Source organism: Triturus cristatus, chromosome 6, assembly GCF_964204655.1.
Source record: "Triturus cristatus chromosome 6, aTriCri1.1, whole genome shotgun sequence".
NCBI lineage: Eukaryota > Metazoa > Chordata > Amphibia > Caudata > Salamandridae > Triturus > Triturus cristatus.
Window position 1 is genome coordinate 918,606,016 of NC_140589.1, and position 23,691 is coordinate 918,629,706.

The following is a 23,691-nucleotide window of genomic DNA, read 5'->3' on the forward strand; positions in this document are numbered from 1 at the left end:
TCCATCATCTCCTTGTGTTTGCCAAATCTTTAGATGTATACATAATTATAATGCAGAAGGGGGATAAACTGGAGGTTCACCCTATTTAAAGCAGTAGTGTAGCACTTCCTGTCCCACCACTGTGTCTCTGCCGCTGCTTCTAGGCAGACGTGTTTCTAAGGTGTGTTTGTTCCTCTATGTTGCTACACACCAGATATCCATTAGCTCTGGGGTCTCCAACCTTTTCTGTAATAAGAGCTACTTATGTTTAAAGAAAATGATCCCGATCTACTAATATTAGTGATGTAATATTGGCCACCCTATCCAAGATTGTCACATCAGTGCATTAGGTGGGGTTCCAGCAGTAATGCAAAAAAAACTTTTACAATTTGAAATGACTGTACATGGGTAATAAATAAAATTCATAACTGCAATTCCGCTGGCACTAACATAAAAATATGAGTAATAAATCTCTCCAACTCAAAAAATAGCTTGAAATCCATTGATAATTTAACAATTTTCCTCCTGACATCTGAAAATAGGCTAATTTTCATCTTCAATACATTCTTTTTAATGTTGGTATACATGTAGTAATTCAACCTTCCAAATGCTCTATATTCGTAGTCTGGGCTGCACACAGGATAGTTATTCACAGGTAGCTGGAGAGCTACTAGTAGCTCACTAGCTACTCATTGGAGGTACATACAATAGCGGCATCACAGTGCGTAGCGCTGACAAGGTCACCATGCTTCTTGTAGGGTAAGCTGTGACTTTGTAAGCAACTTTATAGCTTTTGCATGGCAGAACACATCTTAGAGGCTTAATGATGCCATGCTCTGAGGATCACCATTCTGAATGACTGCTTCCTTAGAACAATAATTGAGATGGTGCAAGTCCAGAAAGGGGCTCTATTCCTTTGAAGCTTTCTTATTTATGTGAAAATGCTAAGAATAAAAACTGACATCCTGATGCTATTTTGGGACTAGTTCATTGGCTCCTTCTGTAGCACGTTGCAAATCTCTTTCAAGAGGTGAAGGTTTTTGTACTTGATTTTGGGTGGAATTGTTGAAAGGTGCTGCAGAAATTCTGACATATGATTAAACTGTGTTAAGTCCAACACCCACTTGACCATTGTGATATTCACCTATTCTTTGAAAATAGATGAGATTGTGCCTGATGCAGGGCCTGAGAGATTGCACATTGTCAATGGCGTTGATTTTTAGTTCTTCCACTGCCCTCCTCCATGGTTTGCAGGAAGCCTGGTGTAATACTGGGTTTGTGATTGACTATATGCTTGTTGATGTTGGTGTTGTCACCCAAAATATTGGTGGTCCGGGTGAGGTTGGTATAGTAGGTACCTATAGAGTTGATTTACAGTATGGATGCATTCTCCCTCTAGCTCTACGAAAGGATTGAGGCCACCCTTGTTGTAATGGCCTAAACATCTGACTGTTTCACTATTGGCTTTTATTTTCTGGAGGGCGTCATCTATATGCTTTCCCAATAATGACTCCCCATCAAAATACATGTCTCGGCCAGTTGATGAAAGCCTGTATTTGCCACATCTATTGCTGAATCAATCAGCACTACAGGGCTCATTTTTCTTCTTGAAGAATCACTTTCACTTCTTGCTTCTTCAGGTAGCTGATATCTATATTGTGCACTAGCCAACCCCATCAGTTGGTTATATATGCCTACTATCGCCACTGCGTTGTCTGCTCTGATTGACATTGCTGACATAGAGGAGACTCTTTTGCCAAACATATCCATCCCACAACCTTCTTTATCAGGTGGCACCATGCATGATGTGACTGGGTTTCTAGATCTCTATTAAAGACAGCATGCATGACATCATAGTGTGTCTTTTGACTGTTCAAACAAACAAGCGCATGAGTTTCCAAATTCTTATACTTTTTATCAAGCCTGGATGCCACAACTACCACTGTAGCTAGAGTTTGAATTTAACTTCCTCTTGTCATATATGATCAAAAAGTGTAATTTTTCTGATGGACCTCCTAGCTGGTGATTTAACATCATATAGGAAACAATCTTTAAGACCATGATCAGCAGATCAAATGTCTTTGGTACCCTTTTCATCAGAGTGTGGGATCTATTGATATCATCTGGTGGCAACTCCACTGGGGAGGCACGGAAGATTTCCTTCTGGGAAGATGGAGTCATGCCCTCATCACATGAGTCTATAAGGGCCAGGTAAGTCCCCTTCTTCAATATCCGTTTATTGATTGTCATCAGGCATGCCAATTTGAATAGGCTTTTGTGGCACATCGAAAAATTGCTGGGTTTGCTGGTGCAGAGTTGGAGGTGACAGAGTTTCCAACTCCTCACTTCTCGGAACCTCAGATATTTGTTCTGTTGTTTGAGGGGATTTTGGAACAGCTGGTTGCTGAAGAGAATGGAAGGCTATTTGTGACTTGGAGCCCATTGGGAATCTTGTATAGTAGTCTGCATCATATGGGGAAGGGCTTTTGGAAGATGTACCAGTACTCTCATTTCATCTGTACTCTCAGTACTCCTCTATCATCATTAGTGCTTGTCATAGGTTTCATTTACAGCTTCTAAGGGATCATAGTGGTGCTTCTCATACTCCCTCTCTTCTCCCCAGTGCTAACCTTGATAGGGTGGGTAATTGGGGTGAAAGGGTTCGGACCGGTCTGTGAAGAGTATCCTTGCTCTTCGCCCGTGTCTTGGCATTTTATTTTCATCTGGCTGGGAATTGGGACAGCCCCATATGGATCATCTGGGTCCAAATCACACTCGGCTTCAGTTTGCAGAAGCTTAGCTGGTGGTTGTGGTAGAATTTTGCTCAGAGGTGTGTTCAGGCAATAGTTCTCTTTAATCCATCTCTTTTTTGCGCCTGCCCTTCATCAACAGTAATCACATCGAAATGTGTGTCTTTGACGTTGATATTGTTGGCAAGCCAGGCCTGGATTGGTTTGTTAGTGGGTTAGCCAACAAAAGCTTCTTCATCAACATTAACATTTAGATATAGATTTTTCAGCCATCATGGTCATCAATGTTGATTATGTATCTGGTGAAGTTGTGGACAGTATTTGATTTGTTGATGGACTCATCAGTGGTAAAGATGACCTAATTGATTTTTTTCAGAGTTTTTAAAGCCTTTTTTCCTGTGGTTCATTAGAAGCTGATTCTTTAGTTACAATGCTTGATTTTGAGGCTTTAGATATTTCTGGCGTATGCTTTGTCACTGTTGTGTCTGTAAATATGTAAAAACTTTCTCCAGACTCATCCCTGCAGAGGGTTTTTCAGCAGCCTTATTTTTCTGAATTCTTCTCAGAAGTGTTCCCTCCCAATCATTGAACGTTTTACCTAACAGTGTCTTACAGACCTTTTATTCTTTGGGATTATTATCTGGGTCGAGTAAATAAATGCACTTTTGTATGAATCATGTGTAGAAACCTTCATCTTTCCATAGGAATCACAAGTCTAGAACAGGCTCCTTTTAGATGATTTTTCCACATTCAATCCCTTTTCCCCAACCTAGAGGTAGAGGTGGAAGAAATTCAACATTCACAATATAGTGAAAAGTTACTTAGAGAACCAGTTCAGGTAAAACAGGAACTCATCTGATCTGAAGAGAGAGAGCAAAGCTCTCGAATTCCCTTCCACACAACATGCTATAGAAATCTGAAGTGAGATGGCTACTCAGAAGGGTGAAGCTCAGGGCACTGTCACCTCACTGGTGCGATGTTCAGGTTTTTTCCAGTGTTGTTGATATGCTCATCAAGGGGCACTGTTCAATGGCCTTTCAGGCAGGCAGTGGCTTGTACTGCATTGCAAAATTACAGTGAGACTTCCCGATGATGGGGAATGATTCAAGCATGTTAATCTATAAAAGCTCCAGTGCTGGAGAATTATGAGATTTATAAAGAGTGACTCACTTCAAAGCTCTAGAAGAAAAACCAATAAATCAGATTGGATGTTGGATGACAGTCATTACTGGAGTTAGATTCCTGCTCGTTGTGATAATCGGTCCTAGGAACAAGCATTCTTCAGTCACCTCCATTGATGAGGCACAGGTCTACTTGAAAGCTCTACTGAATTACTTGATTTTCGGAAGGTAGTTTGGACTGAATCAAAATTGTAGATTAATGGAGATCTGCCAATTCAGGCCTTGTACTCTGAAGGATCGGCCTCTGAGTTGAGGTATTTTTGAAGGATTGTCAGATGGGTAGAGACTGATCTTATGTTCCTGGTTGGGATGTCATTGAGGTAATTGTGTGCATATAATTTGAAGATTTTTTCTAGCAAGCATTATGTATAATACAAATAGTTTTAAATGTGTTTCTGTCATATAGTGATGATTGAGGATTTTCTTTTTTGCACGTTAGGGCTGTTGAGTAAAATTAATTGTTAATGTGCATATTATGTCATTTTAAAATTATGATTGTACAACTATCCACTAAAATAGGTGTTTACTTAAGCAATAAAGGAAGAAAGCATGTGCTGAGTAGAAAAAAAGAAGTGGGCATGCAGGGTGGATGAATGATTGAAAAAAGGGCAGGTGGATGGATAGATGGATGTGAGGGGCAAAAGGATGAACAGGTGAGTGGAATACTCCAAATGTGGAATGTGAGCTAGAGTAGATGTGTTCAAAAAATAAAGGTCAGGAATAAATGAAAGAAAGAAAGGAGTAAGGGATTATCCAGCTGTTTGTACAGTCTCACAGACCCACTGATGGACCTTTGTGCTGTTCAGCACCTGCACACGTCACTGTTCCCCATAGCATTAATGATGAACCAAGAATAATTTTTTTTACCAGCTAAGTACTTCCACCTAGTTGATTTTCCATCATTGACCCACTCCTTAGAAATATTACTTATATATCAAAATCTTTTTGCAAAACAGTTACACAAACTGATCCATATCTCAATAAGATCCCACCAGTTATCTTTTTTCTAGAAATATACATGTCAAGCTTACATGAATCAATATACACTAAACTGACTGATATTAATAATTGGCATACAAACCCTTATTAGAGGTTCTGCCTACACATTATGGTACTTTTTGGTCTATTGCGGTGAATGGGCCACATAGGATATCATGGAGAGCTTAGGTAAATGATATAAAGCTTTTATATTAAACAAAAACATATCTTTAATCAGTTGTATTTGTTTCCTTTTTAAGAAATCCAATGCCACAGAAGAAGACTTTCCAGAAATCACTGACTGACAGCATACAGACATTGAAGTCATCAGATTGGGAAATAGATGGTAGGAAAGTAGACAACTCAGAGAAGGCCCTCATTCCTACAACTTTCTGTAGCACCAATCAAGAGCCAAAGTCTCTTCTGGCACCTTTGCAAGCCATTCCCGAGATGCAGTATGAAAGAACACCTCCAGCTGAATCAAGAGAGATTGAAAAATCCATCAGAACCTCATCAGAATTTCGCACAGATGTTAGCTTCACCCCTAGCTATGGGGAATTTGATTATGGGGGAGAAATAGTTGGACTACCTGCTCCTTATGATGTAGAGACCTATCAAAATCGCTCTCTCTTTGAGAGCTGTTCCCCAGCATCTTCAGAATCAAGCCTTGATATATGCTACCTAAGGCCAATCAACTTTCCCATGGATTCAGATAAGAAAGATAACTCTAAGCGGCCATTACCACGAAGGTGTACAAGCCCGGTGACCAGCAGTACACCCAGCATTGATGCCCATCATGTCAAGAACAAAACCCTCAGCAGGTCACTTAAAGAGTACACCCGTAATCCAGACAGTCTACCATCCAGGCTCTACAGCACCCGGAGCACAAGCCGTCAGCAGATCGAGATGGATAGTACCACTCAGTCCCCCAGGAATGTGTTAACAACTCGAAGCTCGCAAAGGAATATCGTCTCACATCGGGCACAGGGAGAAAGCAGAACCTCATTAGAAGTAAGATGGATAGAATGTAGAAGGGGGTGCATGTACAATCACATTTGCTTTTCTTTTATCACTATAGGCCAATTTATTCTTACATTAACCTTTTGTTTTTTGCATATTACTGCACAAGGTATACTCACTTGTTATTTCTGTGGGATGAAATCCAGAGATGAGGCAACATGCAGTTAAAATCTGATCAAAATCAGAAATGCCTTATTTTGTAAATTCATTTTATTGGCATTTTATGAAACTAATAATGGTATTTCTTCAGCCAACCAGACACAAGATACACATAGCATTTCAATACAGAGTAGGGATCCAAAGATAAGTCATAGTATACACAGAATCACCGAAAGACATAGTATATTAGTAGGGGTGCACTGTCATGCCACCCATGTTTCCCTTGTTTTTTTATGCTTTTGGGATCATCGCGGCGTCCCGTAGATGGGTAACTCTACAGAAATGCTTTCTAATACAGAGACCCAACTCCTTTTATGTGAACCCTAATTGTTATTTATTGTTTATTGGTTTATTTTGTATCCTGCAAAGAAATGCCTTTTTAAGTCTTGCCTCAAAGGAGCACTAAATAAATGCTCTACAAATATCACCTGCAAATCTTTCTCATCAAAACTATCTCATACAACAATTAGGGAAAACATTTACACAATACATATATAAAGTATAAAACATTTTGGTTTGCCTAATAACATGATAAATTAACTTATCAGAAAAGGAAGGCTAGGTGGGTAAAGACTGCATCTGAATTCAACAATTTGAAACTGGATCCTAAGGTAATGCTGGTTCAGCAACAAATATACTGAACCCCTAGAATGCAATTTAATTTTAAGTTAGGATATTGATGTATTCATAATGTTAATACTGTATTGAAGAGGGTCATGATTCGCTTTGTAATTATACAAAATGTAATTTATATAAGAAGGTAGGCTATACAAAATCCCTAAAACCAATCAGCCGATTATCCACATATAAAGAATTTCAAAAGTTTTGTTTTAACAACGAACGGCTTAAGACTTTGGTGGATATATTCAATGATGTTGGAAACAAAAAAAACAATAATCGTATTGATGGTTTACAACAATCTAAATATGCAGAGAAATTAAAACTATTTGAATCCTCATATGTGAATATTGCCCAAGACATAATAAAATGTGTTTATGTCAAGACAAAAATGATTACTAAAATCACAATTTTTCACATTTTGCCACAGATTTTGTTTCAGCACGTGGTTTGATCTGTTGTGGACTAAAGAGGAAAATGAAAAAAGGAAGGCTAAAAGGAAAGAGATCGTGTTACCTCAAATAATCTGGTTTCTCAAGTTTGCTTTCGGCTTAATCAGAATAAAACTAACAAATATGGCACATTCACTCCACTTCTAAAAAGAAAAGCAATATTTTTATCTCTCTCGAAATGCAAGTATTATCCAACGAGACAATCATACATATTACTTCCAAATGAGCAAACTTTCAAAATCCTTTCTGTGTTATAAAAAAATGATAATTGTGAAGTCACAAAGTTCACATTAAAAAAGTACAATTACTGAAGAGAAAAGCTCTAATAAAGCAACTTGTAGGTGAATTGACCAATGCATATTATCAAGCACTGGGTTAAAATTATCACCGCTTTAGCGGCAGAAAACTGCTGCTAAAGCATTGATTATGGGCTTGATAATATGCCACCGAGAATTCCCATAGAAGCCCATGTTGACACCAGAACATGGGCTTCTATCGGAATTCTGAAAGGCATATTATCAAGCCCATTATCGCCCATTATTCTATATGGGTTCGGATTCTTCTATACATTATTTCCCTAGAGAGAAAAGCCCTGAAACAAAGTACAGTAAAAGTATTTGAAATGAGTTTGGTTTGAAGAATCTAGAGAGTCTCTTAAATGTGCTCACTAAATTGGAATAAACTGTTTCTTTGCAAATGATTAAAAGAGAGGAAAATAATAGGATTCTGACTTTGAGTAAAAGCTCAACATGGTCCTCTGTTGCAGGGGAAATATCTACCCATGATCCTTTGGAGAAAGAAAGAAGGTCATTGGTATTGCTGAAACTGACCTCCACATGGGTACTCTTGTAACCAGTTATTGAAGAGGTAATTTTTGCACGACTATTCCTAGACCTATTCGCTACATTAAAAGATATTTCTGAAACACCCTCTTTGAGGTACTGTAGTTAGCATAATGAGGAAAAAGCTTGATATATATCCCCATGTCCTTTGTAAAATACAGACTGAAAAGGAAGCACTGACCTGCGCAACTATTCTCTTAGCTTGCAAGCTCACACAATTTGTAATCAGTCTTAAACAATAAGGCTTTGGGCCTCATTTACAAAGGTGTAGCGCTGCAAGTCATTTTGCTGCACTGCGCTGCACTGCACTGAACTGCGTCATCTTAAAACCACAGGGATTCGTTGTATTGCAACAATACAACACACCCTTGTGCTGTCCCCTGTGCGGCACACAATTGTCTGCCATGCACCAGCGCAGCGTCATGTTGCAAGAGTGCCTGCGTCGCAGGGATGATTCTTGATGGCATTTTCCTCTTTCTGTGCATGCTGCAGAATGCAGCATGCATAGAAAGAGGAAAAAACGAGGAGAAATAAAATATTTCTCCTTGTTGCACCACTCCTATGCCTCCACAGGGGAGACGTAGGAATCCGACGCATTCCCCGATTTACAAAACTTTTTAAATCTGGGAATGTGTCAGGTTTGTTGCGGGGGAACACCCACAGCATCACCCATGGAACGCCCCTTTCAAGCAGAGTAATGTGTGAAAGAGGCCCAGGGCTGGCTTTTACTCTGGTTGCGTCCTGTGCGACAATGTTGGTTGGTGCCCCCTCATGACCACCTCTGCTGCAGATTCCATCACTAGCACTCTTTAACAGTGCCCCTCAAGACTCCATAACCACTGTCTCTCAGATTCAATTAGTTTTATAGCACCACTCACACCAGTATGAGGTGTCAGAGAGCTTTACATTACACACACATTGCACAGAGACAATCATATATGTGTAATAAGAGTACAGGAAATGTTACATCAGACAGGACTACAAGGTGTAGTGTAGGAGTGACATGTCAGTGATACTGGTAGACAATATAGTTAAAGAGTTTTTATTCTGGAAAAGCACAAATTTAAAACATAACATCATTTGTAGGGGTTCTCTTTAATAATAAGAATTGTTTTCTACTTAAACAAACTGTAGTGATGAAGCAGGCACTGGATCAGGTTTGACGAGTTTAATCATAATAGGCTTCACGGCAGACAAGAGATAGACCAAGGCAGTTCACCGTCCAGCTCTAACCGCCCACCAAACCTTTTTGAACAAGGAAAAACCCAACAACAAGGCAACTAGGCATCAGTGGAATTTTCATTAGAAGATGACACTAGCAATAGAACATCGGGCTACAGCATAAGGCTAGATCATTGAATAATAACATGCAGAGAATACAACATATCCTCCTTTCTCAATAAATACAAAATAAAAAAAGATAACAACAGTAAGACAATAACAAGCAAAGAAATTAGTAGTGATGTAAAATTTCAAAAATTCAAAGGCGGTACCTGCTGGGAACAATTTTAGGCCTTGAGCCGCTCCTAACAGAAACCTCGGGAGGCACAAGAACATCACGACCTAGCGAAGAACAAGACTCCTCAAGCGGGGTGTTCCTGACTTTAACAATCTTTCCCACATTCCACCATTTTCCTCCCTCAACTTGAACAGCATTCCTTCCCACCTTATTGACAGTAATGGGTGCACCAAACTTACTTTGCCCCCTTTTAACATGCGTGGTAGACTTTATACGTACTAAATCTCCCACGACCACAGGGACAATCCTTACAGCTCTCTTCTTGTCATACCAAGGCTTTTGTTTTGACTGAGAAACAGAAACATTCTCTTTGGTGAGATTCATAAGACATTCTACGTCAGATATGGTTTTAACCCAGTTATTCATCCAGGCAGGCTTAAAGCTATTGTTGGCTCTCCTTCCCCTTAGCAGCTCAAAGGGAGATATTTTGGTCGTAGAATGAAGAGTCATTCTGTAGAACCAGATCATGTTGTCCAGGGATTTCACAATATCATAGTTACCAGATTTGGCCCATTTGATACAGTCACTCGATTCATGCGCTCGACGAGGCCATTGGACTGGGGGTGATAAAGAGAACTTTTTACATGTTTGATGTTACAAGACTGCAAAAATGACTAAAAACTGGCACTGATAAATTGTGTTCCATTGTCTGTGACCATGACTTCTGGTATTGAGTTTTGTTATAGTATCTTCATAATCGTCTACGTCATCACCTGGAAGGTGAGGTATTTTAGGTAGATGTTTAAAAATGGACCTTCCCTCGAATCCTAAGGATTGAAGAAGTAGACATTTTTTGCGTTCACTGCTGAATCTGGAACCTCCAATTGCTCCAAGATAGGTTTTGAAAGCATCAAACCAAGTCTCCCATCGAACAGGGGGTTCTCCTGGACATTCTAGAAACAAAGGAGGGGGGGCAACAGACTGCATAGTACTGTGACGAACCAAAAGATAAATAGAGAAGAGTTTTGCAGAGAGAAAGTGAAGCATGAAATGAGACAGAAATGGTATTACTGAGTAGAAGGAATAAAATGTGGAAATCAGCATGAGGAATCACTAGATTAACAAAATAAAAAACACCAAGCTCAATGCACAATAGGTGTGCGAATCACCATGTAACAATTCACTTTTTGGAAAATCAAAAAATTAAAACAGAAGTGTGCGGATCACTGTGTTTAGATCCGCTGTGACGTACAACAGGAAGTATAAAGCAGGCAAGAGGTGTGCTGTTCACTGAGTAGATATCCGTAAGCGAAACTAGACTAGCAAAAAAAAACTTAAAATGGCAGAAATGGTGTGCGGATCACCGCAAAGAGATCCACAGGAGTAAACAACTGTAGTGGTGTGCGGATCACCGCGCTGAAAATTGTATACAGAACACAACAAAACGGTGTGCCAATCACTGTGACTGGCTTGGAGTGAAACGCTGCAATGTTTAATGAAGATAGAATGTTGCCAGGCAACAATGCTAGTTGCTGAGTGCCGATGAATTTACGTACTGGAGAATCTCAGTGACGTCACAAAGGTGATGACAGGCAGAGTCAGGCACGACTTGCAGCGAGAGATTCGTGCGTGAAATTTGACGAGTAAGGCAGAGTCTGGCACAGGTTTGGGCCTAGTGCGGAGCATGCACAAAACGAAGGTCAGGCAAAGTCAGACAGGACGTTAGGCCCAAACTAAATGCAGTTCATGCACATAGAAGGAAACCAGAAACCAGACAGCTTGAACATGCACAATGTGAAAACAAGCGGCAGCCAGTAGAAACAGCACTTTTGAAAACAGACACGCACAGTATTGAGGAAGGAGATTGTATCAAAATGGATCACTATGCTTGGCGTCGCATTATGATAAATAGAGGCTGGGCAGATGGGAGATCCGGGTGACGGTAAGGAAAGTAAAATTAAGCTGCCTTACCGCCATTGAAGATATGTACTTCATATTTTCAAACGTAGAGATGATGGATGACAGGATGCACACGCAGGGTTCAGCGTGTTACCATGTAGGCAGCTCGTCGCCACAATTTTGTAGTGATGAAGCAGGCACTGGATCAGGTTTGACGACTTTAATCGTAATAGGCTTCACGGAAGACAAGAGACCAAGGCAGTTCACTGTCCAGCTCCAACCGCCCACCAAACCTTTTTGAACAAGGCAAAACCCAACAACAAGGCAACTAGGCACAGTAGAATTTTCATTAGAAGATGACACAAGCAATAGAACATTGGGCTACAGCATAAGGCTAGATCATCGAATAATAACATGCAGAGAATACAAAACAAACCCTTTTGGCAAGAATATGATAATGAAAGACTGGGAAAAAAACATATAGCTCTAATATATAAAACTTGCAGTTTGCATATTAGGATTTTGACTTATAAAAAACAAGTAACAGAAGCAGTAACCCACTGACGTATTTACATTATATGCACTTTGTTATCTGAATGGTACACGTTCTTAGCAGCAGGCATTTTACCCCTCTGCACTACCTTAGGATGAGGCAAAACTTCCACTAGACAAACCTCCAGTTTCTTTCTAGAAAGACGATTAATCACAGGAGTTATCTTGACATTTTAATTGATGCCTGAAAATTGCTGGAGGCCAGGAGGTGCTTTTACAATGAGAATATACTTTGCAAAAATGACGCCCCACCCCAAGTCAGTGCCCGGTGCGGTGGCACCGATCCCACTGCCCTAGAGCTGGCCCTGAAGGGGCCCATATTTACAAGGCCATGAAAAGTAACCGGTGCGTCATAAAAAGTGATGCTCCAGCGGTGCAATGGCCTTCTAAATGCGGCCCTTTGTGTCTTTCCATTCAATTAGCCACATTGTCATTAGCAGCAAAACACAAAGCTCATTGAGCTCAATTAGACAAAACAATCTACTCAATACCTAGACTCCTTTGCTTGTTGTTCAAGTTCTAAAATCTTATTAAGTGGATCTACCATATCTACAAGGTTGTTTTGGCATTAAACCAGGACCATCGCCATATCACTCTGGGTCACGTCCACATTTGGTGAAAAGGTAACCATTTTAGGATCTAATACAAGAGTAGCTGATGTGGAGTGCTGATTTGGAGTACTTAACTCTCGGCTGAGCAACAAGCAAAGAGGTTCTTACTGGTGACTTCTGTACATAGACTAAGCTTATAACTGAATGGCAGTTTCACTTCCCTTCAACCTGTAGTTTGTGAATATGGGTTTGCTAGAAAGTGTAGTTTTTATGATTTGTGGCTGCTGCAATACACGCAGCAAGTTAAGAAAGCATAATACAAGCCCCAGATCTTGAAATACAATTTCAATCCCTGAAATCATAATTAATCAGACATCACCTTAAATAAAAGATGTATTTATTTAACAATTATGAATCCTTATTTTTAGATTTAGTGTACTTGTTTAATATATAGCATTACTACATTGGAAAAAAACTTATCATCATGGTAAACACTCAAAATCAAACATTAAACCCACTAAAATTGAGCATGAATCATCGAAATATCATTATACAAATATAAAGAAGGAATAGTTAAAATAATCACAGAAATGTGTCATTTGTCCTTATTAACCTCTAGGGGCAACATTAGGACAAGCAAATGAAAGTTCCTTTCAAACTAAACTGGTGAATTGTAAACACAGGAAAGTGTATTAACCTATGGAGCAATATAATGCCTAGTAAATTGTAGTACCTATTTAAATATTTGTGGCTTGGGAACTCTCCGAGCCGCTTTGGACAACGTAGCACCTCTTATTTTTTAGCACCTTGCTAACTGCATTTGTGACTTGGGAATATCTATATGTGTGCATCCAGCATATATTTTCATATGGTCTGGTCCTTTTGGTAGCGTAAGTATTCTAAATGAGAGTTGTTGTGTGTATTAAATGGATTACACCTTAATGTTGGTGCATACTTATAGATGAGATACAAGTGAGTGATTTGCATAGACATTATATTATACTTATGTAGTTTGTAAAATATTACTCTGCCTGGGTAGTTTGTATGTCTTGGTTTGTGAGACAACTTCATGTATTTTTCGGCTTCATTGTATATGTCAATTGGGTGTCACAGGAGTAATGTGCAGTTTTTATTGTGAGTCTAGTTGTATTGGGATGTGATTACGTGTTCTAGCAGATTCAACACTTTCATTAAATGTCTTTTGTCTTGGAGAAAAATTTGCAGGGATATCAAATTGAATGTGATTCAGGGACTCTAGAAATCAGTAACTGAAAACTATATGTTGTGTACTCCCTGACATAAAACTAACTGGACTTTAAGGGATAAGGGAAGAATTAACTGGTCCTCCTGCCTACTCTGCGACTAATTGTGTGCTTGCAATGAAAGAGTAATAGAGAACTGGGTATGTTTAAATTGTGCCTCTTTGGAACTTTGTGTCTGCTGATATGGGATGTGTGTTGGTGTGTAGTTGCAATTTCGGCACGTGTGTGCCAATGAAAATGTTTGTGTGAAAACCTGTAGTTGTGCATGTTCTATTGAAATTAAGTGGTGTGGGATAAATGGTTTTTAGGTTATTTCTGATTTAAGCAGCAGTGCTTGGTCAGCCAAAATCTGTTCTGAACAAACTCAGAGTACTTCTTGGTCAAAAATTCAATCACGGAGGCTGCCATTGCACATCAGAAATCTTCACTGTGTGAGTGCAGGGTCCAGTAAAGTGAATGCTAGCAATGATCTTTTTTTGTAATGTTTTCAGGCTACCCTTCTGACACCATCCTATAAGAAGACACTGGTGCTCTCATTTGTGTTAAACACCAACATCCTCTTTAACCTTTAAAGAATTTAGTGACATTCTATACAATTTTCTTTTTTATTAGTGTTAAATAAAAGTAGACAAACAATACACATACTCCAATAATATAGATATAAACAGATTTGCCCTATAGTTAAGTTCAATGAGAAGTGTCTAATTTTCAGGTTATTTAGGTTCTCAAAGTGCAACTCTATTTTAAACTCAGATATGGAATTAGTTGTGTAAAGCAGACCTGATTTTGAGTAACTATAAGCCAACCTATTATTAAGACTGGTTATTTTGGCCTCAATTTTAAAACACATCTTAATGATCTCTCTATAGGTATACTCAAAATATCTTCATTGACTTCTGGAGCTTCCCATTCTGAATTCACCATGTTTTTAAAATTTCAGTTCTCAAAACTATCTTCTATAAGAATAGTAGATAAAATTGATATAGTAGCTCCCTGTATTGCTCGATACTCCAAACCTCTCTCCTATTATGACCAAATGTGGTTTTGTCTAGATTTCTAATATATGCAAGTCCATTGTAATACACTGCATTGTTGCACTCTCTCTGATCGAAAGAATTATTTTCCAACTTGATCCAAATCTTTTTAAATATGTGAGAGGTCCATAAGATGAGTCCCATACAGGAAAATAGAAGGTATTTTAACCTCATAGGCTTCCTTTAATGGCTGGACCAATCTTATGCCTGAGCCCAAAAAGAAGTTATTTAGACCATTACCATACACTATTGCTCGTGATCTTTTGTATTGGAACTGGTTAATAAATGTTAGTGTTTTAGATAAAACCACAGAGGGGTAAGTAAATTCTGTCACTCTTTCGATTCTTGTGTCATACAACTATCCAGTATAGGAAGATGGCTTTCATCGACAAGCTAATATAACTGATTTGGTTTTGTTACCGACTATTGCCATAGAATTATAGTTTATTTGTAAAGATAATTTAGGCTCCTTTACTGTCCAAAAGGGGTTAATTAAGTTAGAACTATAGCAGACGATTTGTAAGCCTGTACTCTGAGGGCAAAGGCAACAATAATTAAGGGCACTGGGCAAATCTAATAAATAAACTGAGAACAAGAACTGAGCCAACAATAAATCCTGATGAAGTCCATTTTGTGTTGGAATTCTTTGTGAGTAATTTTGTATGGCACCCATGAGGACTTTTGACCAGGATCTGTGTTATTCTCAAGTATTAAATTCAATAGACAATGGAGTAGTCCCAGATTTTTCGGGCCCGATTGACAAAGGTAAGCTGAGATGAAAGTCTAACTTTCGGTAGTCACAAAGGGGAATTACAAGTAGTAAAGGTAAACATTTGTCTCAGTTAAACTTAAGACAAAAACTTAAGTTTAATTGAGAAAAAATTCAAATTTTACTTTCGGCTCAATTTACCTTTATGAATTGGGCCCACTTTTTTTGCAACAGGGTATGAAGATCTAAATAGTTGAATGCTGACTTGTAGTCTGCAAATGCAAGGTATATCAATTGTCTCTTTTTGTTTAAATATTTATGGGCCATTAGATCTATCATCAGTACATTGGCAATTCTATTTTGTTTCTTCATAACTCCTATTGAATATATAGGGATTATATTGTTTTTCGCTATCTGCTTTTGGAAATGGAATTACACATGTTTACAAAACACTTTGGGGGATATTCTGAAGAACGTGTGATAACTACCGCTAAATTAGTTTAACGCAACTATTCACATCGCAGTCTATTGTGGGGAAATAACGCCGTGCTAACATGGTGTTCCCAACATGGCAGTACCATGCGATAGTCTCATGATAACACGTCAAATGAACGCGTTCAAATAAACGCAAGGCCGCAAAACGCGAAACACAAACGCGCAAATAGTAGCGATGTCGCCAACCGCGATACAAAAATCAGTGAAAACCATCCCCAGGCCTGCAATTCCCATGCGTAATGCTGGAAAATGCACTATAAAAGTAGAAAAAAAAATACAAAAAAAGCCAAACAACAGCGAAGCACAATGGAGGCATCCCGAGCAAGTACAGAGGACAACCAGAACCCCACAAGCCCCCTGGAGGACCAGCCTCAGACCTCCGGTTCAGGGAAGGGCAAGGACAAGAAGAGTAGGAAGAAGTGGTTCAGTCCGCAGGAAAACAGGGTCCTGATAACGGAGGTGATAGAACACCATCAACTACTGTTCGTCACCTTCACTGTGTCACTAGGAACTAAAAATGGAATATGGCAGACAATCGTGGACAAGGTGAATCAGTCAGAGTGCTGAAGTGGACAGTGGAAGAGGTCAAGAAGCGCTGGAATGATGTGAAGCGTAAGACCAAGCAGAAACTCGCAAACAACCAGAAGGAAGCAATGCAGACTGGAGGTGGCAGTCCAGCGCCACTGGAGGAGCTGGACGAGATGGAGGAAATGGTGTCCACAGTCATCAGTGGGAAGACGGTGGCAGGAGTTGGGGGCCCGGACACTGCTCAACATTACCAGACACAACAGCAACAGGGTGAGTAGCGACCAGGGACTGGACTGGAGGGATGGGAGTGATGTCACACATGCACAATTAAGCATAGCACATCTGCGGACAAACCATGCCCCAGACCCCCAAATCCCACCAAGAGACCAATGCACCCAATTATGCAACATCCCAGCACTGCATAAGCACAGAAGCCAGAGGCACACCTCATGTAAGGGCTAAGGGGCAGCCAAATCAGAGCTGCAGGGGCAACTCCCCCAAAATGCAGCACATACACATTACATGCAGAGCACATCAACATTGACAACGATGTGGTACAAACCACAACACGTCCACAACAGAACAGAGGACACAACTGGTGCCGCATGTGCGTAGAAACTGGACAATCACATTTGGCATTGCAGGGAAATGTGAGGTGACAATGTACAAGTACAAACAAACATCTGTGCTGTAGTCGGAATGTCCACTGTCCCGCATCTAATAGGCAGCTCCCCTCAAACAGTCACAATGTACACTGTCATGCAGTCTAAATGTAAACATGTACAATTCATCAACATACATGTGAACATAATGTCAAACTGCATCTCCCCTTCACATTGCAGGGGGAAATCCAACACCTCCTGCAGAGCAGTCCGAACCTCTCTTCTCTGATGAAGAAGAAGACCACCACACCTTCGACTCCCGACGCCCTCCAACAGCTCATGGAGAGCCTCCGCAGCCCACTTCCAGGAGCAGGGCAGCCAAGCTGCTACGAGGAGAACCCACCCCTGCACAGAACACACAGCAGGCAGCACCCACCACCACGGCTGCCTCCCAAGACCCCCACAACAAACACATGGCCTTCCAACTCCATGTGTTGGGGTGCCAGGAGAAGCTGGCTGAACAGGTGCAGGTGGGGTTCAGCTGCATGGCAGCCAAACTAGACGCCATACGTGGGTGTCAAGTCCCATCAGGGACCACTCACAGTCCGCTCCATGCTCTCCGACGAACCATGGCTGACATCGCCAGAGTCCTGACTCTGAGACAAGAAGGACTGTCTAGTCAGAGTGCCTCCAGCGATCTTGCCCGAGAGTTGGAACTCATGCGGAGGCTCATGGAGAACATGGAGCAGATGTGGGCGGAAAGAGCGGCTGCCACAGCTGCACACCAGCGAGAGGTAGATGGGTCCCTCAATGCCCTAAAGACCCTCCTCATGGCATTGCTGCCACAAGGCCTGGCGCTGATGCATGCAGCTGCTACCACTCCATCCACATCTCCGGCCCCTGATGTGTCAGTGCCACACAGTGTGGAAATAATTCCACCTCCGACCACTGAGGTGTCACTGCCACACAGTGCTGGAGACGGAACACCACCACTCACATGTGAGGCACATGAAACAGCAGAGGACGAAGATGCAGATGAATCTGCCATGGTGGTGAGAAGAAAGCGGTAGCATTCATCTCCACCATATGGCCTGTTCCTGCTTGGTTCTGCCCTCTGCATCATCACCGTCCACTGTCCCCCAATGCACTCTGCGACACTCACCTTGGACCTCAACATGGACTGCCATATTCTGTTTGGTCACCAATGACACAGCTATCAGACTGCAGACTGAACTTCTCCTCTTCTGATGTACCTGTCATTCCCTGAAGGACTCTGGCTGGCCCTACACGAGCCAACAATGTGAAGTGGGGTTTGCAAGCCCCTGTGCTGCTTCAGCTTCAAAACTCCACTAAATGTGCAATAAACATTCATGTTCACACAGATGTGTCATGTCTATGATCTTTCAAGTGTTGAAGTATGGATGAATGTAGGGTCAGTGATTCCCCCTTATATCCATGTTGCTCATGTTGTGGGACTTGGGTCACGGGTGACACATAGCCGATTGCGGTTCGGGTGGCGCCAACACTACAACAGAGACACACACATTAGTTACTTCCTTGTTCAGCCCAGGACGGGACCGCGCCCAGTGCCCCGGGGTCATTGTTCACACCCTTACACTGGACTGGCCAGCCCACTCCACTTACAGTCACAGGGGGGGGACAACGCAACATGTTCCAGGTCTTTCCTGTAGCAATCCGCTGCTCACAGGTCTAGTTGTCAGCATGCCACAGCCACTCCCTCACGGCTGGTATACACCCACATCACACAAATCCAGCACAGCCATCACAGGACATGTGACCCTGCCAATAAAAAGGGAAAGGCGCACGTGCTGGACACCATTCCAACTCTCTAACTGGGTATCTCTGTGGTTATCATTTATGCATGAGGGCCTAGGGCCCTGCCACCTCACATTGGCCAGTGCCGGGCGTGACATGATGGCATCCGCACCACGAGACTGAATCATAAAGGGTACATGGCTTGCGGTGCATAGACTTGGTGGCACTGGATACACTGCAGCAGGCACACTGCCACGAGACGGTGTCTTTCGGTGCACTGAGGTCGGGGCACCTAAAGTGCTGAGCGGGTGTGCAGCCTGTAATGATGCGCCGTTCTGGTGATTCGGACTGGTAAGGATTAGTGTGAGCCCTGCTGGACTGCAGTGTAGGCCTGAGCCAGTGGGCAGTGCGGACCTACCGCCACGTGGCGTTGCCTCACGGTTCACAGAGTTAGTGGCACCTCAAGAGCTGGGCGTGTGTGCAGCCTGCGCTGAGGCCGTGTGCACTGATGTGATCTCTGCCATTGCAAAATCAAGACCCAGAATCAAGTGTGTGACCTAGTGGCCAGCGGTGCGGGGCTGCATGATGTGGAGGGTGCCATGGTCACGGGCCCCGGGCTTGGAGCTCCCACCGGCATGTGGTGGGCCCTCTTGGAGACACACCGGTGGCAGAATGTGAGCAGTGAGGCCTGGTTGCGCAGGGGTGGGAAATCACCGCTGGGCGGCGGGAGAGGCTGGGGTACAGCAGCCATTGTGCACAGGGGTGGGCAAGCGATTATGGCATGTGCAACTGTATGCCTCTGGAAACTGTTTCAGATAAGGGACCTGGGGGACTGAAGTGTTTACCGGCACGTGGTTGGAGACACACCGGTGGCAGCAGGTGAGCAGTGGGGCCTGGGTACACAGTGTCAGCACTCTCTCTACCTCTCTTTCTCTCTCCCTCCCTCTCTCTCCCTCTCTTCCTCTCTCTCTCTCTCTCTCTCTCTCCCTCTCTTTCTTCCTCCCTCTCTCTTTCTCTCCTTCTTTATCTCTCTCCCTCTCTCTCTCCCTCTCTTTCTCTCTCCCTCTCTTTCTCTCTTTATCTCTCTTCTCTCTCTCTCTCTCTCTCTGTACTTTGATGTGCGCATGACACACCTTCTTATCTAGATTTTTGTCTTGCAGGCTGTGACTTACAGAATATCCTGAGAAGACCCGCCATGTCTCTTCAGAATTGTTGTTTTGGGTTTATTTTGTAATAAACGTATTATTTGGATATTCTAAGATGGATGTATGATTCTCCTTTTTATGTCCACACATGTGTGTTAGGTGTTGTGATTGTGCGACTTCATGCGAAATGTTTTGTCCATGATTGTGTAACGTTGACGTGCATTATCTTTGTCCGGGGGGGCCTGGGGTAGTGCCCCTGGGGGTGATGGCGGTGGGTGTTGTTGCCCTATTGGTGCTCCGGGCTGCATGTTCAGTTGCTCAAAGGCATCTGTTATTCTTCATGTGTGGCTGTGGGCTGTGCTCCCTTGTCTGGTACCAGTTGTCCGACTTTACATCAGGTAAGAGCAGGTGTTAAAAACTTGCAGCTAACGCGCCTTATCACATGTTTTGTGTTCTTATCGTCGATCTGGCTGTCGTTGAGAATGTTGCAAAGTGGTGTTGTCGCGAATTTTTGCACGGTAACACCTACTCTGCATATCATTAGCGTTAGTTGCCGGGGTCATCTGCAGCGATGTTTTTTGCGACTGCTATCGCAGGTAAATTGGTGATATGGGCTGTTAGCATCAGCTTGTGAATGGAGCGATAAGTTTATTGCGACTTTGGCTGCGATAAAGTGCTGATAACTTGGCGATAGATCCTTGAGAATATGCCCCTTTGTGTTAGATCTGATATCCTTGGCATGGTATTCTCCCAGACATTTTGCTTTCACACCCAGAGTTTTGCTGAACTCATTTTTGTTGGCATTAGGACTCTATGCACATTCCCCTGGTAACCAGCGGCAAAGAGCTTGTGCTCTCTCATTTAAATATGTTAGAAATGCCATACACACAATTGCCACATTTATTTAACATATACATCCCTAGTAAATGGTATTGCATGTACCCAGGGATTGTAAATTAAAAGCTACTTGTGGTTTCAGTATTCATTGTGCAGCCCTGATTAGCTGATTATGTACATTAGCACTGTATAAATTGTCTCAGGTCTGCTACTACAGCCTGTAGGAAAGTTTTAAACAACAATTTTAACCTACCAAAAGAAACATTTTGACTGGCTTAAACCATCCTTTTTTAACTGATAAATCACCCCTAAGGTAGGCTCTAACAACACCCAGGGCAGGGTGCATGTATTTAAAATGTTTGACATGTGGGTTTAGGTTTTGCATATCCTGGCAGTGCAAAACTCCTAAAGTTATTTTCACTGCTGTAAGGCTCTTTCCCATGGACTAACACTGGGCCACCTTGTTATACTTAATAAGTGATAACTTAATTTTGGGACCAGATAGAGAATTTTATATGTGTGTACATGTTATTTTACATTTGGATTTTGTGAAACAAGTGATTTATGTGTTTTCTGTTAACTATAGTTAGAATTGTGGAATATTTTTCATATACGTGTTGATCTCCTTGCTCTTATCTGGTATGTAAGTGCAGCATTATTGGACATTTAACAGTTTGCAAACTCTGCTCTCTTTTGTGAGCCAAATATCTAAAGCTAATCTATTTTGAAGAACCATGGCTCTCATTGCTATCAATTCTGAATTAATAGCACTAATGCACCAATGGTATCAGGTGCCAGCCTCTCAACCAGAGGGGACAACTTTCACATTTTCAAATCCTTCAAAATCAGACCTACAAAAGGTATAAAAGTACCAAAAATACTTTCCATAGATTGTGATGCACTGCAAACAGATCGCCCACGAGTGGCTGTACTTTTCTCTTTTAATTCTTTACGTGAAACAATTTTGAAAACTATAAGCCCATATAACAACTACCCACCCAATTAGAAGGCAACTGGAAATAAGCATTGGTCCCACATATATATAATGCACTCCAGGAAGCACGAGTTCTTGACCAACCAAAATATATTCATTTAGAACCTCTATTCCTTGTACACACTTATTCCATCCTACCTCTAGTGCATACTTAACCCTTTGTTTCATCTTATAAAAAATAACTTCCCTTCCTATTCCATATTCAAACTCAATCTAGGATCTATTCCTGTCTCTGTTAATTACTATTCTTCCTTTTCCCAATTAGTAGTCTTAATATTCTCTGAATCCTTTTCAATGTGTTCCTTTCTGGCCTCTAATTCTTCCATAATATTCTTTTCATCCCTGTTCATCTTAAAATTAAGATTCCCTTTATAATAAGATAGTGGTGTATCACCACCCAAAAATGTTCCATTTCCTTTTCAGATCTAACTGCAGAACATTAATTCAGCCCTCTAAACATAGGTACCCTTTGTATGGGTTTGTCAGTATTCGAAAAAATGTTAACCAAGACTGACATGTACATAAGGTAAATGAGTGATAATGCTACAAGGGAATAAGTTAGTGGAAGATGGTGGTAGTTCATTCCACCAACACCAGATGTTGACAAACAATGCAAGCATCACACACTTTAAAAAAAAAGATTTTTTTATTGATTTAAACACATATTACAAATATGGATACAATGCAGTTTAGGGAAGGACCCATAAAAGGGTAGATACAAGACAGATAGCAGATAGTTGTACAGGGTGAACATTTGATACATAGCATATGACAGGTAGCGGTAAACATACATATTTAGGGCTACAATGCTTGTTAATCCACAGCTGTACCATGGTACCATCCTCGCACCCATCACATTTAAGAGGGTATCAGGCCGGTGTGGATGAGCCATCGTTGTCCTGTGATTCCCGCAGGTAGGCGTGAAATGGTTGCCATATGTCCAGGGGGCTAGAAGTGGGTGGCTGGAACTGTGCATATGTGTCACTAGTAGTATTGCAATATGTCATACTGCACAGCCAGGAATGAACTGTGGGAGTGTGTGTACTACCCCAAGTAATGGCCACTTCCCATTTGGCAAGAAGCTGTGCAATGGCGACAAACCGCAGTATGGATTTGGGGAGGTCGTGAGTGTACCCAAGCAAAACATAAAGTGTGTGGGAGTAAGCATCTTGTCTTTCATTCAAGAAAGTTCCCCAAATATTGCTGCCCAGTATCCCTTAATTTTTGCGCATATTCATGTAATGTGTGCAAAGTCCGCATACGGGGAGCGGGACCTCAGGCAGTAATGTGATCGGGATGTGTCTATCTTATGTAGTGCACTGGGTGACTTATAGGCCCTCCAGAGAAATTTGAAGTGTAGCAACTTATGGCAATGATTAGGGGAGACCCGTCGTATTTGTGTACAGCATATGCACCATTGTACATCTGTAAGAGGATGTCTAAGGTCCCTCTTCCAGGCCGCTCTCACCCGACCATCACGAGATGGCAACAAGGCGACTGCAGCCCTATACATACTGGCCACAAGGTACGTGCCGTCCCCTGCTTTAATAATGCCGGTCAACAGCGGAAACTCAGGAGGTTCTAAGGGATAGCTGAAAACGTGAGCTCGCAGAGCTCTTTGCAGCCTCTGCAGGACAAAGTGGTCCATGACTGTAGCCCCACGACATGTGTGAGAGAAAAAGTACCCCTCAGGTAATAGGTCTCCGAATGTCACCAAATGAAACTTAGCTAGTGTACGCTTGACAAGGGCCTCTTGCAGAATGGGAATTCAGCCATTTCCCACAAGCGGGATTATGCAAGCATCACACATTTTACAATCTATTGGTTGTGAATAACCATGCAACAACTTGAAGAAAACGTTATTTGAAA

The 23,691-nt window shown here is 41.7% G+C and overlaps 1 protein-coding gene across 1 annotated transcript in view; it reads left to right on the plus strand.

The window, feature by feature from the left end:
- The window catches only part of ARHGEF33 (Rho guanine nucleotide exchange factor 33), a 705,710-nt gene that overhangs the window by 582,376 nt on the left and 99,643 nt on the right, over positions 1 to 23,691 (plus strand). Inside the window, exon 14 of the mRNA XM_085609742.1 lies at positions 5,149 to 5,899. Coding sequence (XP_085465868.1) covers positions 5,149 to 5,899 — 751 coding nt within the window. The remainder of the gene's footprint in view (positions 1 to 5,148; positions 5,900 to 23,691) is intronic.